We start from the raw sequence: 12716 nt of genomic DNA, 5'->3' as shown, positions 1-12716 counted from the left end.
ATATAACTAATCCAAAAATTGAACGTCTCGCTATCGAAATATTTCATTTCAAGCTTAAAATTGCTTAGAAATTGTCTACATGCTCAAACAAACAAATACATAAATAACAAAATGCAAACAAAAGCTGTTCTAAAAAACAACTCCTTAATTACTCAGAAATTTATAATAATCATACATTTTTTAGAAAATTCTATAATACATATATTTCCTTGTGGAATGAAGCATATGTCTGTTATAAAAAAGAAAAAAAAAATCTATGAAAATCCAAAACATGATCTCAAAACTTCTTAAGATAATTTACCTCATCTTGACTTCTTCAAACTTCTTCTTAAAGTTTGCCCAACAAACTTGGCCTGCAATAATTATTGTTTATTCTCCTTTTGAGTCCCTTTCAAGCTTTTCCTTGGGTTCTTTCGATCATAGGTGTATATATATGTGATATGTACGTGCGCACGTTGAACCTGTAATAACTTCCGAGAGAAGGAAAAGAACAGGAGAGAACGGATATGGATATCACCAGAACACTGCCCCAAGAATGCATCGCCAACATTATTTCCGGCACATCCCCTCGGGACGCATGTAGGTTGTCGCTGGTCTCCCGTGCCTTCGAATCCGCTGCAACTTCGAATCTCGTGTGGGAGAGGTTTCTGCCACCCGATTGTCAAGAGATCATTTCTTCGTCGTCATCATCCTCATCCTTGAACATGTTGACGAAGAAGAATCTTTATTTCCATCTTTGCGACAATCCAATTCTGATCGGAAACAGTAACAACATGGTAATCTGCAAAAAGACAACCTAGTTATATTTACCCTGTCATGTCTACCTAGATTTGTTTACTTGCTATAAGCTACGAACTCGGCTATTTTTCTATATTGTTTTTGCTTCAAGATATACCCTTGTCATAGGAGTTCCTAATATGGATTAGTACATGTTGTGAGACTGAAATGATTATTTTGGAAATCTTGTTCCAAATTCAGATGGATTGATTTCCTAGTGCTTTTTAAAGTGGCTATACTTTCTGGCTTGAATTCTTGTTTGTTAGATTTGAATGTGAGAGGTGCTTTAAGTCTGTAACTGCAGTCCCAATAATTTTTAGTTGTAATTTTTGGTGCTATCTTTGTTCTTTAAGTTCAAAACTTATTTTTCACATGGTAATTTGTCATATGTTCTGATACCACCTTGACCCTTGTTCTTTGGTTCTGATTTATTCCTGTGAAGTCACCACCTGTGTCTAAAAGTTTAAGCTGATGAGAATACGTAGATTTAACGTATATTTATACTTGTCTTCACACTCTCCCTCACTTAACCTCAGAACCTCTACTATAATACTGTGTGAAATCACCACTTGACAACTCTAGACTTTTCTTCTTGTTTTGTAATCTCTTTGTCTGTGTCAATGATTGAACAGAGTTTCCAAATAGATAAACTGAGTGGGAAGAAATGTTTGATGCTGGCTGCAAGGGAGTTAAGTATAATATGGGGATCTGGAGAGACTCCACATTACTGGGAATGGATTTCCTCAACTGAGTCACCGGTTCTACCCAAGTCTAGGTCTGTCTTCATCTCTCTGTTTTCTTGAGTACTGCATGCTTGTTTACCCTTTTTTGTTATTTTTAGCAATGGTGTGTATAATGTGCAGATTCTCAGAAGTAGCTCATCTTATAGATGTTTGTTGGCTTGACATAAAAGGCAGAATTGAGACAAAAATCCTTTCCCCAAAAACAAAATATGGGGCATACTTTATCTACTCCATGGTGGATGGTTTCTATGGGTTTCACTACCCTGTGAAAGTATCCATTAGACTGGAAAACGAGGTGGAAGGAGGTGATGCTACCAATGCTTATTTGAATCCAAGTGTGGAATTATTACAAATTAACCGACAGGATGGTCGACTTCCAATCAAGAGAGAGGATATGTGGATGGAGATTGAGATTGGAGAATTCTTCAATGGCAGCCAAGTTGATGATCATGGCGCGGTGGAGATGTGCTTGAAGGAGGTTCAAGTCCTTAACTGGAAGTCTGGCCTTGTGGTCCATGGCATTGAGCTTCGGCCAAAAGAAGAAAGTTAATTAGTAAGAGATTGGTACCTATTTTCTTTCTGAGCAAAGTACATTTGCTGTGAGACCTGTTTTTTCTGCATTATATTATGAGCAACGTTTTGAGGGTTGGACTTGGACTTGGTATATATATATATATATATATTTATATATATATGCATGTATTGTGAATACATTGCATGCATTGTTTGTGTTTTGTATTGGGATTGTTAATGAGGGAAACTATGGTTATATGAACGCTTATATTCTACAAAGGAGGAATTACTTCATCTACTGTAGGAACAACCAAGGCATTCGCAGCAATCTCTGAAATATCATTTGTTTTGCCTGAACGTAGCCTAGGTAAGGGGTGGAATCCATGGTACCCTGCTGCAAGTTTACCATGTCACCTTGCTTGGATCAAATTTAAGACGTTTTGCAAATCCAACATCCAATATCAAGAGCAACAGCGGGAGCTACCAGTGGGAAGATTAGTTTTTTCCAAGAAATAAATAACAAAATAAAGGTAGCACTGAACAAAAAACAAAAGCTGTACTGAGTTTTCTAGCCTTCTATTCCTATTTAGGGGAATATATATTTAGGGACGGATCTTAGGGGCCGCTCAAAACAATAAAGCAACACCTTGACCACTAAAAAAATTTCAAATAATTGTATGCATATGGTTCTTAAAGTTAGCCCTACAATTTTTTTTTTTTTAAACTCGTTTAATCTTTCTTTTCTATTTTCTCTTTTCTAGGCTTGATTTTCTTCCCTTGAGTTCTCTTGAATATTTTCCTTTATTAACACTAATCATATTAAGTTCTTTGTTAAAGAGGGAGCCTATTTCTAACTCACACTTTCTGTTTATTATTGTAAATAAACTCTATATATCTCTAAATTGCTAAATACATGGATAATGTTTTTTTGACTAATTCTATTTACACCATGGAGATGTGCTTGAAGGAGGTTGAATTCCTTCACTGCAAGTCTGGCCTTGTGATCCATGGCATTGAGCTTTGGCCAAAAGAAGGAAGTTAGTAAGAGATTGCTACCTATTTTCTTTCTGGGGAAGGGGAAGGGCCCTTTGTTATGAGACCTAGATTGTGTGCTTTACGAGCAAGTTGTGAGACTTTGGATTATATGTGATTGTTGTGATATGACACAGATGTGATTAGTCTTTCTCAAATTTTATAGTTTCATGATTTTGGAATAAGGGCAGGTTTGGGGCACAAGACAAAACAAAAAATTCTCATCTCATCATTACACTTTTTTCAAATCTCCATAAAAAATATAATAAACAATTCAATTTTTTCAAATCCCAATACACCTTTTTCAAATCTCTTACCATGGAGTTGAAGGTTAGAAGTGTACCCATAGCCTAGTGGGACAGAGACCAAATTAAAGGGAAACAGTTTTGAGGTGACATTCGATAGGGTTGCTTGGAATGCCTATTAGGTTGGATCAAAACATTATTTATGGGTGAAGAATCTTTTTTCTGCATTTATCGAAGTTCAAAATGAGTAGCCTAGGAGCTGTCAAAACATAGAATGTAACCTGAAATATTTCACTTTCATCAGGTGGAGCCGTGGAGAGGGGATAGCTCTAGCTTTGAATCCTGTTTGGTTGGGTTTGCTCTTTACATCTCTATTTTTGTTGGTATACTAATAAACTTTCATCTTTACATCCTTTCATATGACCAAAGAAGAGCAACGATCTATTAGGAATAGAGCATCTAGCAGGAACTACTGCACCTATTGATGGGGAAAAAGGGTGTGGGAGCTTATTGGTTATACACCCTTCGCAAATACCAAAATGAGCCTTTTTTGCAAGTAAAAAGAAAGTCGGTATGGGAGAGGGTCTTGGGTAAGTTTGTGGGGAGCTTATGTGTTGATATCCGATGTCGGATACCAGTTATGTATGATCCCTGGCGAGGTTATTACAGAGAAAGCTTTGGAGTATCAGCTGGATGTTAGAAGCAAATGTGCTGTTATAACTGGAGCCTCTGATCCTTCCCTATATTCTATAGTAGTTTGCAATGTGTAGTTCATTAATACTGTGTAGAAGTGCATCTAGCTGCCAAATCCTTGCTTCAGCTTTAAGGTAGTGGCAGGGCAAATGAAGCTGGGAGTACTCTCGTGTAGCTTGTATGCACATGCCCGCCACTGATACTAGCAACCACCACCACTATAAGCCTATAACTTTTCCCATTAAATCTTTGGGAGAGAGCTGGAGAATGACTTTTCTTTCCCCTTTGAATATTGGCCATGATTTTTACAGCATCATCCAAGGTAGGGGTGAACAAAAAGGCCGAATACCCGGACCGACCGAATTACCGACCCGACCCGACCTGATTGTGTTTTAAAACGGAAACGGAATACCCGTTATCCGATTCGTTTTTAAACGGGTATTACCCGTTTACCCGATTTCGTCTAAAATCTTACGGAATGCCGCTCGAGTCGACACTCTCCCTCGCAGCCGCTCTCCTCCATCGTAGCTCTCTCCATCGTAGCTGACTCTCGCAAATCTCACTCTCTCCATCGCAACTCGAGCGAAAAGGTTAGTGGGTTAAACCCATTCTCATCTCTGTTCTATTATGCTCGTTGGTAAAATTTGGTATCTGGTTTAGGGTTGAAATCGTGTGGGTTGAAATCGTGCCATGTATTAGGGATTTTTGAATTTCTGTGCTGGCCGATTGTTGTGCGGTAGTTTCTAGACTGATTTCTCAATTTTTTTCTCTCATGATTGTTCTAGTTGGTGGTAACCGAATAGAGGAAGGATAATATTTTTATGTTGTGCTCTGTTTTACTCCCAGCCGTGTGCTTTGTAAGGCATTTTTGATGTATCCCTTCCTTGTGTTTTCTTGAGTTTAAATTATGTTCTTGGTTATGTTTAAGCCTTTGTTTTATGTGTTAAATTAATAGAGATGAGAATGGGTATTTTTAATATTTTCCCTAAGTTAATGGTCTTACTAAGCAACCAAGGATTTTATTAAAACTAGTGATTTTTATGTTGTAATTTTCTAGTTTATAAGGGATTCACCCTTGCTGTTTTTTGCTATGTTTAAACAAAAAAAAAATGATGTTTCTTGCTAGTTTTCTTCAATACTAGTGTCCTTAGTCTATGTAGTTGGGATTGTGATTGAATGGAGGGATGCTTAAAGGCATGAATGCACTAAAGCTACTAGCTGTCTATGGAGGTGCAGAAAATTCTGCTATGCACTCTGTTTTGAGGCTTAAAACAGTTCACTTCATTCCCATTATTCCCTTGCATCCTTTCCTCAACCAAAGTTAATTGTTTGTATGAAACACCATTGCAAACAAGTGACAAAAACCAACCATCTTGTGAGCATTAGCCCTTTGTTTAAATTGACTACATGTTTAGGGTGCCTTCATTTAAAGTTTTGGCATTAATTAGTGTTAAGTTTTGCAATGATCCACTTGCCCGTAAGTGCCTTCATTTAAAGTTACCCAATTTCTGACTAAAGCATCTTGACAGAAGGTCCTATATAATAATTTCCAGCACAGAAGCATCTCTTCCGATGCAAACAAATTGTTATGAACATTTCTCATATGAAGATCTCAGGTTATGATAAATGACTTCAAATCCTGTTTCTCCCTGCAGTCTATCCGGGAGACAAAAGGGCAAGGTGGCTTATATTAATACTTACAATCATGTTATTAAAAAAAAAATTTATTGATTATGGTGAGGCAGTCCTGCTTATATTAATTCTCTAGCTATTTGATCATGTATGGGTACATTATTTTTCAATTTACATAAGCTTGATGCAGCATCCAGAGGCTCTTAAAAACTGTTTCCGCTTCCGCATGCGTCCTAACTTTCATCACCTGTACATATACAACACCATTAATACTAGGGAGATGGTCGATTGATTTTATTAAGGGGTTCCTTGGGTGTTGTCACTTGTCCAAAAGGCAAGCATAATTCGCACATACGATTTCTCCATGTCCTTCATTACAAGAACACACTTTTTGAGGCAGGATTAATATATCAGATTGTCCCCAAGAAAGAGAGACAGCCAAAGTCACACCTGTAGGCATAATGTGACTATTTAATGGTCTTAAAGATCCATCTCAAAGTCACACGTGTAGGCATATAGGATTCCTTTTTTTTTTTTTTAATGGTCTTAGATTTAAAAATACTGCTAGAGTCTGATAACAGGTGGCCTCTAGTACCTGTTAATTTGCATATCTCCTATCACACCCCAAAACCACGATGTTAAGTCAGTAATGAGAGCCAAAATGTCTGTATTTAAGTCAAATCATAGCATGCGTCACCAGGGAAAGTTGTTATTGGCTCTTTCTCTGTTGTATTATAATGTTCTTTTTCACAAATTGCTTTTCAATAGTGCAGGATTTGTTGTATCAGGGTGTGAGGGTCTGTGGGCGGTGGGAGTTCTACCTCTTGTATGTGTTTTTGTAGCTCATAGTTTATTTTGGATCAGGATTGTTCCTTTTTTCCCACAACAGAATTTTTCATCTTTAGTTTTTCCAACGAATTTTTCATATTAGATTTAAATTCCTATATTTTTCATGGAAAGTGTTGAAGGATCGACACCCGACTTTGATATTTTACTATGGTGGAAGGTGAACTTAATCAGATATCCGATCCTTGCCAATATGGCTCGAGATGTGTTAGCTATTCCCATATCTACTGTTACTTCTGAGTCGGCATTTAGCGTTGGAGGTCGTGTCTTAGATTCATTTCGTAGCTCATTGGCCCCAACAACAGTTGAATCTCTTATTTGCACACAAAACTGGTTAATGGCTCCCTCCATTAATTATGACTCCCAAGATGTAATGGAAGATGCTGAAAGCTACAAGTTAGAAACCGGTAAGATTCACATTTGAAAATTATTTTCATATAGTCTTTTCAATTAATTATATGTTTAACATAATTTTTTTTCATGTAGAGATAACTTTGAATAATATTTTAAATGAGATCGATTGAAGATTACTTGAATTACTTTTGGACCAAAACTAGCTAATCCAAGAGTAAGACCATTTTTTATTTTTTGTGGGCATGTTCTTCATGTGCATTTGCTTTGAGCTTCATGTCTTATGCTGAAACTATATGTTTGTAGGATTCTTGGAGACATATTCATGGGGGCTTACCACACAGGATTCTTGGAGTTGGAGACATATTCATGTGCATTTTGCACTTTTTCTTGCTTCCTATTTAGAGGATAATAGTAATGTCGTTTGTATATGCTGTAATTTAGTGCACTTTTTCTTGCTTCCTATTTAGAGGATAATAGTCTGTATCTATTTATTGTCTTGCATTGCTGGAATTTAGGAACAAGTATACTTTGATAATTTGATCATTTCGTGTTCTAACCCAGCATATACAAACTTACATACTAAAGAATTATCAAAAATAAAGAACTGATTCAGCAGAGGAAAAAAAAAAAAAAAAAAAAGGTAATCGGGTATTCCGAAACAGTATTTGGGTCGGGTAATCGGGTAACGGAATAGCCTTGGGTTCGGGTCGGGTCAGGTCGGGCGAACAGTGCTAATCCAAGGTACTTGACCAGAAATTAGGTTAATGAAGTCTGCCAGAAACTTTGTTACATGAGAGGTACTTGTCATTCATGTGTTTCATATTTCAGCTACTTTATGACAAGGCTTCGTATCACATCAACAACTGCAAGTGATTTGTGATAAACAAAAAAAAAAAGAAAAAAAAGAAAAAAAAAAAAAGGAATAAAAAAAGCCTAGGGTCATATTTATTAAACCTGTCAACATAAAAATTGCATAGAAATTGTCTACATGTTCAGAAAACAAACAAACAACAAAGGGAAAGCAAAAGCAGTTTTAAAATACAAGTTTGGCCTTTATAAGAGCATCAACCGCATACTCTTAGAAGGTGATCTGCCTTTGTTTCTAGATACGGTGCTTCTAGAGCGAGGAAGCATTGCCTCAATTGCAGAACGCATGCAGGACTACCAAGTCATTGCAATGGTTGTTCTCTTTGGGCCAAAGATGAAGCACATTCAGAACCAAGTTCAAGAAGATGTGAAGAAGATAATGAGCAGTTAATTATTCATTCCACTTCCTTGGGCCACCAAATAATGAATAAATCTAAGCATTACTTGATGAAACCAAGCTTTGTTGCTTCTGCCAGTATCTTTGGTCCAAAGGGAATATGTATATGTGTCGTTGTCCATATAGATAAACAACTGGCATGGAGCAATTGCTTGGGGTGTCACCATATAGATAAACATGCAGGAGAATGTGTTTTGTAACAGAGGTAGTTGTCAGTGGTGCTTGAGCTTTGCCTCTATTGTAAGTAAAGCATATGTTTCCATTCTTCTATGGATGTCTACTTTTTGCCAATTTTTTTGGTGGCTACAGTATTATTACCTCATAGATCCTGTTTCCCTATTCTTTCACAAAAAATATATATATATATATTTAAATTTTTATGAAAATTCAAACCATGATCTCAAAACTTCTTTAAAAAACCGACTTCTTCGTAAAAATTAATGTTTGTCCTAATAAATTCGAAAGAGAAATGCTTAGTCTAAAGAGATTTTATAGAAGTAAATTCATAAACTAATATTGTTTGATCTGACAAGTTAGATTGTAAAGTTATTTTTATTATAAAATAGATATTACGTATCATATGAAGTCATGTAAGTTTGTAAGTTTATTTTTACGAAATCTCTTTGTAACTACAGTAATTTCTCAATTCTAAGGCCTGGTTTGGATAGTGAATTGAAATGAAAGTTGAAAAAAATATTATTTTTATTTTACGATTTAAAAAAATTAAATTTTTTATTATGTTTTGTTTGAAAAAAATTATAATAATTAGATAATATGAGATGAGTTGAGATGATTTTGATATTCCTACTATAACTAGGCTTCGCTTGGATACTAGAGTATTACTCTACTATTATTAATTATTTTATTATTATTTTTCACTTATTTTTTACTACTATTCATTATTATTTAATATTTTAGCATTATTATTTTAAATATTTTTGTACTATTATTCATAAAATATCTAAAATTAGCTCATGCCCGAGTCCCTTTCAAGCTTTTTCTAGTTTGCGCTTCTACCCTCGTTTTAATGCTTTTCCTTGGGGTTCTTTTGACCATATATGTGTGTGCATACGTTGAACTTGTAACAACTTCCGAGAGAAGGAGAAGCACATGAGAGAACAGAAATCGATATGGTCACCAGAACACTGCCGGAAGAATGCATTACCAACATTATCTCTTGCACATCCCCTCCGGATGCAGGAAGGTTGTCGCTGGTCTCCCGTGCCTTCAAATCCGCTGCAACTTCGAATCTGGTGTGGGAGAGGTTTTTGCCTCCTGATTATCAAGAGATCATTTCTTCGTCGTCATCATCGTCCTCATCCTTAAACATGTTGACCAAGAAGACTCTTTATTTCCATCTTTGCGACAATCCGATTCTTATCGAAAACAGTAACAATATGGTAATCAGCAAAAAGACACAACCTAGTTAAACTTATCTTTACCCTGTCATGTTTACTTGCTATAAGCTAGGAATTAAGGGCTATTTTTCTATATTGTTTTTGCTTAAAGATATACCCTTGTCATAGGAGGTCCTAAAGATGGATTAGTACATGTTTTGAAAAAATATACCCTAAAGATATACCCTTTGCTTAAAGATATTGTTTTTGCTTAAATGATTATTTTGGAAAACTTGTTCGAAGTTCAGATAGACTAATCTCCAAGTGCTTTTTAAAGTGGATATATACTTTCTGTAACGCCCCGTCCCCGAGGGTCTGGAGAGTTAACTCATATAACCTGATAATCAACTCTAACAAGGTTAAAGTACTTCCAAATTCAAGAATCTATATTTTCCCAAACCTCAAATCAAACGTAAATACTTCAATTAAATAAATCATATAAACTCATCTATCCAATTTTCAATCTAACAACCCAATTAAAATCAACTCTTCTTCATGTTTCAAATAACAAATTAGAAATAATGAAACATTAACATAAGTCTCCATAAACTGTCTAAATCCATTGAAGCAAACTTAAGAAATATAAATAACTTCCAACATCAACACTAATACCACGGGATACCTAACAACCATTCACTGCTAATCTATTCCATAAACTCTAATATTGATCCTCAGCTGAACCATCAATGTCATCTGAAATATTATGAAGATTAAGGGGTGAGTTATCAACAACTCAGCAAGCAGAGAGCATATACTAGCATGTAAACATGAACATTTATAACATTTGATAAACATAACAAAACATTTACTTTCAAAAGGCAGAAACAAAACTTTGTACAAAAAAATTAGAGCGAAATTTCCAGAAAAATAAACTTATTCTAAAAAGAAAATCCGTTGGCATTTCTAAACTGAAACATTATAATCATATCATTGTTTAGTATCACATCGGGACAATACCATGTTTAACCTCCGTGGTAGGGTTATAAACCACCATTATACCCGTGGTTGGGCCATATTCCATGTTTCACCCCCGTGGTAGGGTTATAAACCACCATTATACCCGTGGCTGAGCCATATTCCATGTTTCATCCTCCTGGTAGGGTTATAAACTACCATTATACCCGTGGCTGGACCATATTCCATGTTTCACCCTCGTGGTAGGGTTATAAACCACCATTATACCCGTGGCTGGGCCGTATACCATGTTTCACCCCCGTGGTAGGGTTATAAACCATTATACCCGTGGCTGGGCCTTAACAGAAACAAAACAGATTTCATCGAAAATCCGATTACAATCATATACAGAATCAGAACTTCATGCCAAGATTTTTAGATGACTCATCATATCAAAACAAAATACTTAATTGCTTTAGATTGCTTCACATGTTCGACTAAACAAAATCAAAATATTTTCATTGGCTCATAACAAAACTTTTAGAATTCCTTATTCGCTATTTTGAATAGTTCAGAAATAAAGTGCACAAAACTAGCTCATGTCTACACCAGTCATGACAGAAAAACACTTTCTCTTATATTGAATTTATGCATATGCAGAACAAACATCTGAGGTCGTTTTTAGATTTCTTTTCAAAAATAAACATGAATATTTTCAAAGTCAACCTCATTTCATTTCTTTTATGCAAAACTAGTATATGAACCCCGCTTACCTGGATAACTTAGCTTTTTAGAATTTTCCTCAAAAATGTCGAGTCGACTATAAATCTTCACCTATAAAATAATCACATAATTTTCGTAAATTTTCAATCAATCACAGATTTCGATATTTAAGCCTAACCTTCTAAAATAACCTATTTTAATCCTTCAATACCTAAAAAATCCTCATAACCTAAAAATACCATCATTTTCTAAGATCATCAGTATCCACTTACTTGAATTCGCATTGAAGAAGAAAATTTATCTAATAAGTATTATGATAAATATAGAACTCAATAAAAATTAATATTCAAAATATCTAAAATACCAACAATATTTTATAAATAAAAAGAATACATTGGTTACTAAAATTCCATAAAGTAAGTCATGAAAAATTCATCTCTTAAGAAAAATAGGTTTACTTCCTTTAACTAACAATATTATCAAAACACAATATAATATTTATTGAAACTTAAAGCAAAATTCCCATTTAAATAAACCGAAAAAAAAAAATGAAGACTTCTCACCCGAAGAACATTAGGTTAAAACTGAGAGAACCTTCCATATATATACATACATATATATATATATATATATTAGATTAAAAACTAGAAAGTACCCGTTAAAACTTTACATATATATATATATACGTACATATATATATATATATGTAAATAAAAATACACCTAAAGAAGAAAAACTAGTGATGAACATACACATATGAATAAAAGAAAACAGCGATGGCAGGGACTCACCTAGAAGGAAGGGAACGTGCGACAGCACTCGGAGTTAGCTGAGGTCGGCGGTGGTGGGTGCGGCGCTTGAGCAGTTGAAAAAAAAAATGATAGAGAGGGAGAGAGGGATGAACGAGAGAAACACACGGTGAGAGAGTGAGGGAGAGACGGAGAGAAACCGAGAGAAAACAAAAATAAAAGAAACGGCGTGTGCTTACTGGGGCCCGAGGCGGCTTGCGGCGGACTGGGGTGACGGGAAGTCCTTGTCTGCAGTTTCTGTATACACTTGCCGTGGTTGATAGCAGCGAGAAAGTGCTGGGGATAGCTGCAAGTGGTGGCTCTATTTCGGGAAGCAAAAACAGAGGTCCTTCAGATTTGGTAAGGCTGCGCTTCTGTATTGAATGGTTGAGGGATATGGGTCAACGGACGGAACTGGCGGCTTGTGGTGGCCTGGCCAAGGAAGGGGCGTGGCAGTGGCTGGTGGTACTGCACGGCTGGGCTGCGTCAAACGGTGGCAAGCAGAGCAAAACTTGCTCTGTTTTCGGGGACTAAAATAGAGGCATCTTCGGTGTTTGTTTGACCGAGGAGGAGACAGGGTGGCTGGGCAGCTTTCACACGGTGGCTAACGGGGTGTTGCCATGCATGGGTTGAGGCCGTGGGTTGAGGAGTTTACGGTGCTTTTCTGGACGGGAAGGGCTGCATTACACGGTTTGCATGGGACGAAAAAAATGCTTCTATGTTTCAAGGCAGTGAGGCCAACCGAGAAGGGCTTGAGCAGTGACTGGATCGTGGGGTGGAAAGAACTTATAGAGAAAAAGAGGAGCAAGAGAGAA

The 12716-nt window shown here is 36.2% G+C and overlaps 2 protein-coding genes across 2 annotated transcripts; both read left to right on the top strand.

Annotated features, from left to right (window-relative positions):
- Window positions 1-439: 439 nt before the first annotated feature.
- LOC108981949 (F-box protein PP2-B10-like) lies at window positions 440-2331 on the top strand. Its single transcript, XM_018953205.2, has 3 exons — window positions 440-776; window positions 1410-1552; window positions 1641-2331. Exons 1-3 carry the CDS (start codon window positions 507-509, stop codon window positions 2068-2070), a joined length of 843 nt encoding a protein of 280 aa, XP_018808750.2. The 5' UTR covers window positions 440-506; the 3' UTR covers window positions 2071-2331.
- Window positions 2332-6556: 4225 nt separating this feature from the next.
- Window positions 6557-8093, top strand: LOC109004770. The gene is made up of 3 exons (XM_035690776.1): window positions 6557-6888; window positions 7139-7267; window positions 7942-8093. The coding sequence occupies exons 1-3, from the start codon at window positions 6588-6590 to the stop codon at window positions 8091-8093; spliced, it is 582 nt and encodes a 193-aa protein (XP_035546669.1). The 5' UTR covers window positions 6557-6587.
- The last annotated feature ends 4623 nt before the right edge of the window (window positions 8094-12716 follow it).

The sequence above is a fragment of the Juglans regia genome, chromosome 6, assembly GCF_001411555.2.
Source record: "Juglans regia cultivar Chandler chromosome 6, Walnut 2.0, whole genome shotgun sequence".
Classification (NCBI taxonomy): domain Eukaryota; kingdom Viridiplantae; phylum Streptophyta; class Magnoliopsida; order Fagales; family Juglandaceae; genus Juglans; species Juglans regia.
Note: the sequence above shows the minus strand (reverse complement) of the source record. Positions and strands in the feature narration are given on the sequence as shown.

Excerpts from the sequence above, each read along its gene's own strand:
- LOC108981949 (XM_018953205.2), top strand. The coding sequence starts at position 507 with ATGGATATCACCAGAACACTGCCCCAAGAATGCATCGCCAACATTATT. Across the intron at positions 777-1,409 it reads TCGGAAACAGTAACAACATG|AGTTTCCAAATAGATAAACT; the intron begins GTAATCTGCAAA and ends ATGATTGAACAG. Across the intron at positions 1,553-1,640 it reads CCGGTTCTACCCAAGTCTAG|ATTCTCAGAAGTAGCTCATC; the intron begins GTCTGTCTTCAT and ends TATAATGTGCAG.
- LOC109004770 (XM_035690776.1), top strand. The coding sequence starts at position 6,588 with ATGGAAAGTGTTGAAGGATCGACACCCGACTTTGATATTTTACTATGG. Across the intron at positions 6,889-7,138 it reads AAGCTACAAGTTAGAAACCG|GATTCTTGGAGACATATTCA; the intron begins GTAAGATTCACA and ends ATATGTTTGTAG. Across the intron at positions 7,268-7,941 it reads TAATGTCGTTTGTATATGCT|ATACGGTGCTTCTAGAGCGA; the intron begins GTAATTTAGTGC and ends CTTTGTTTCTAG.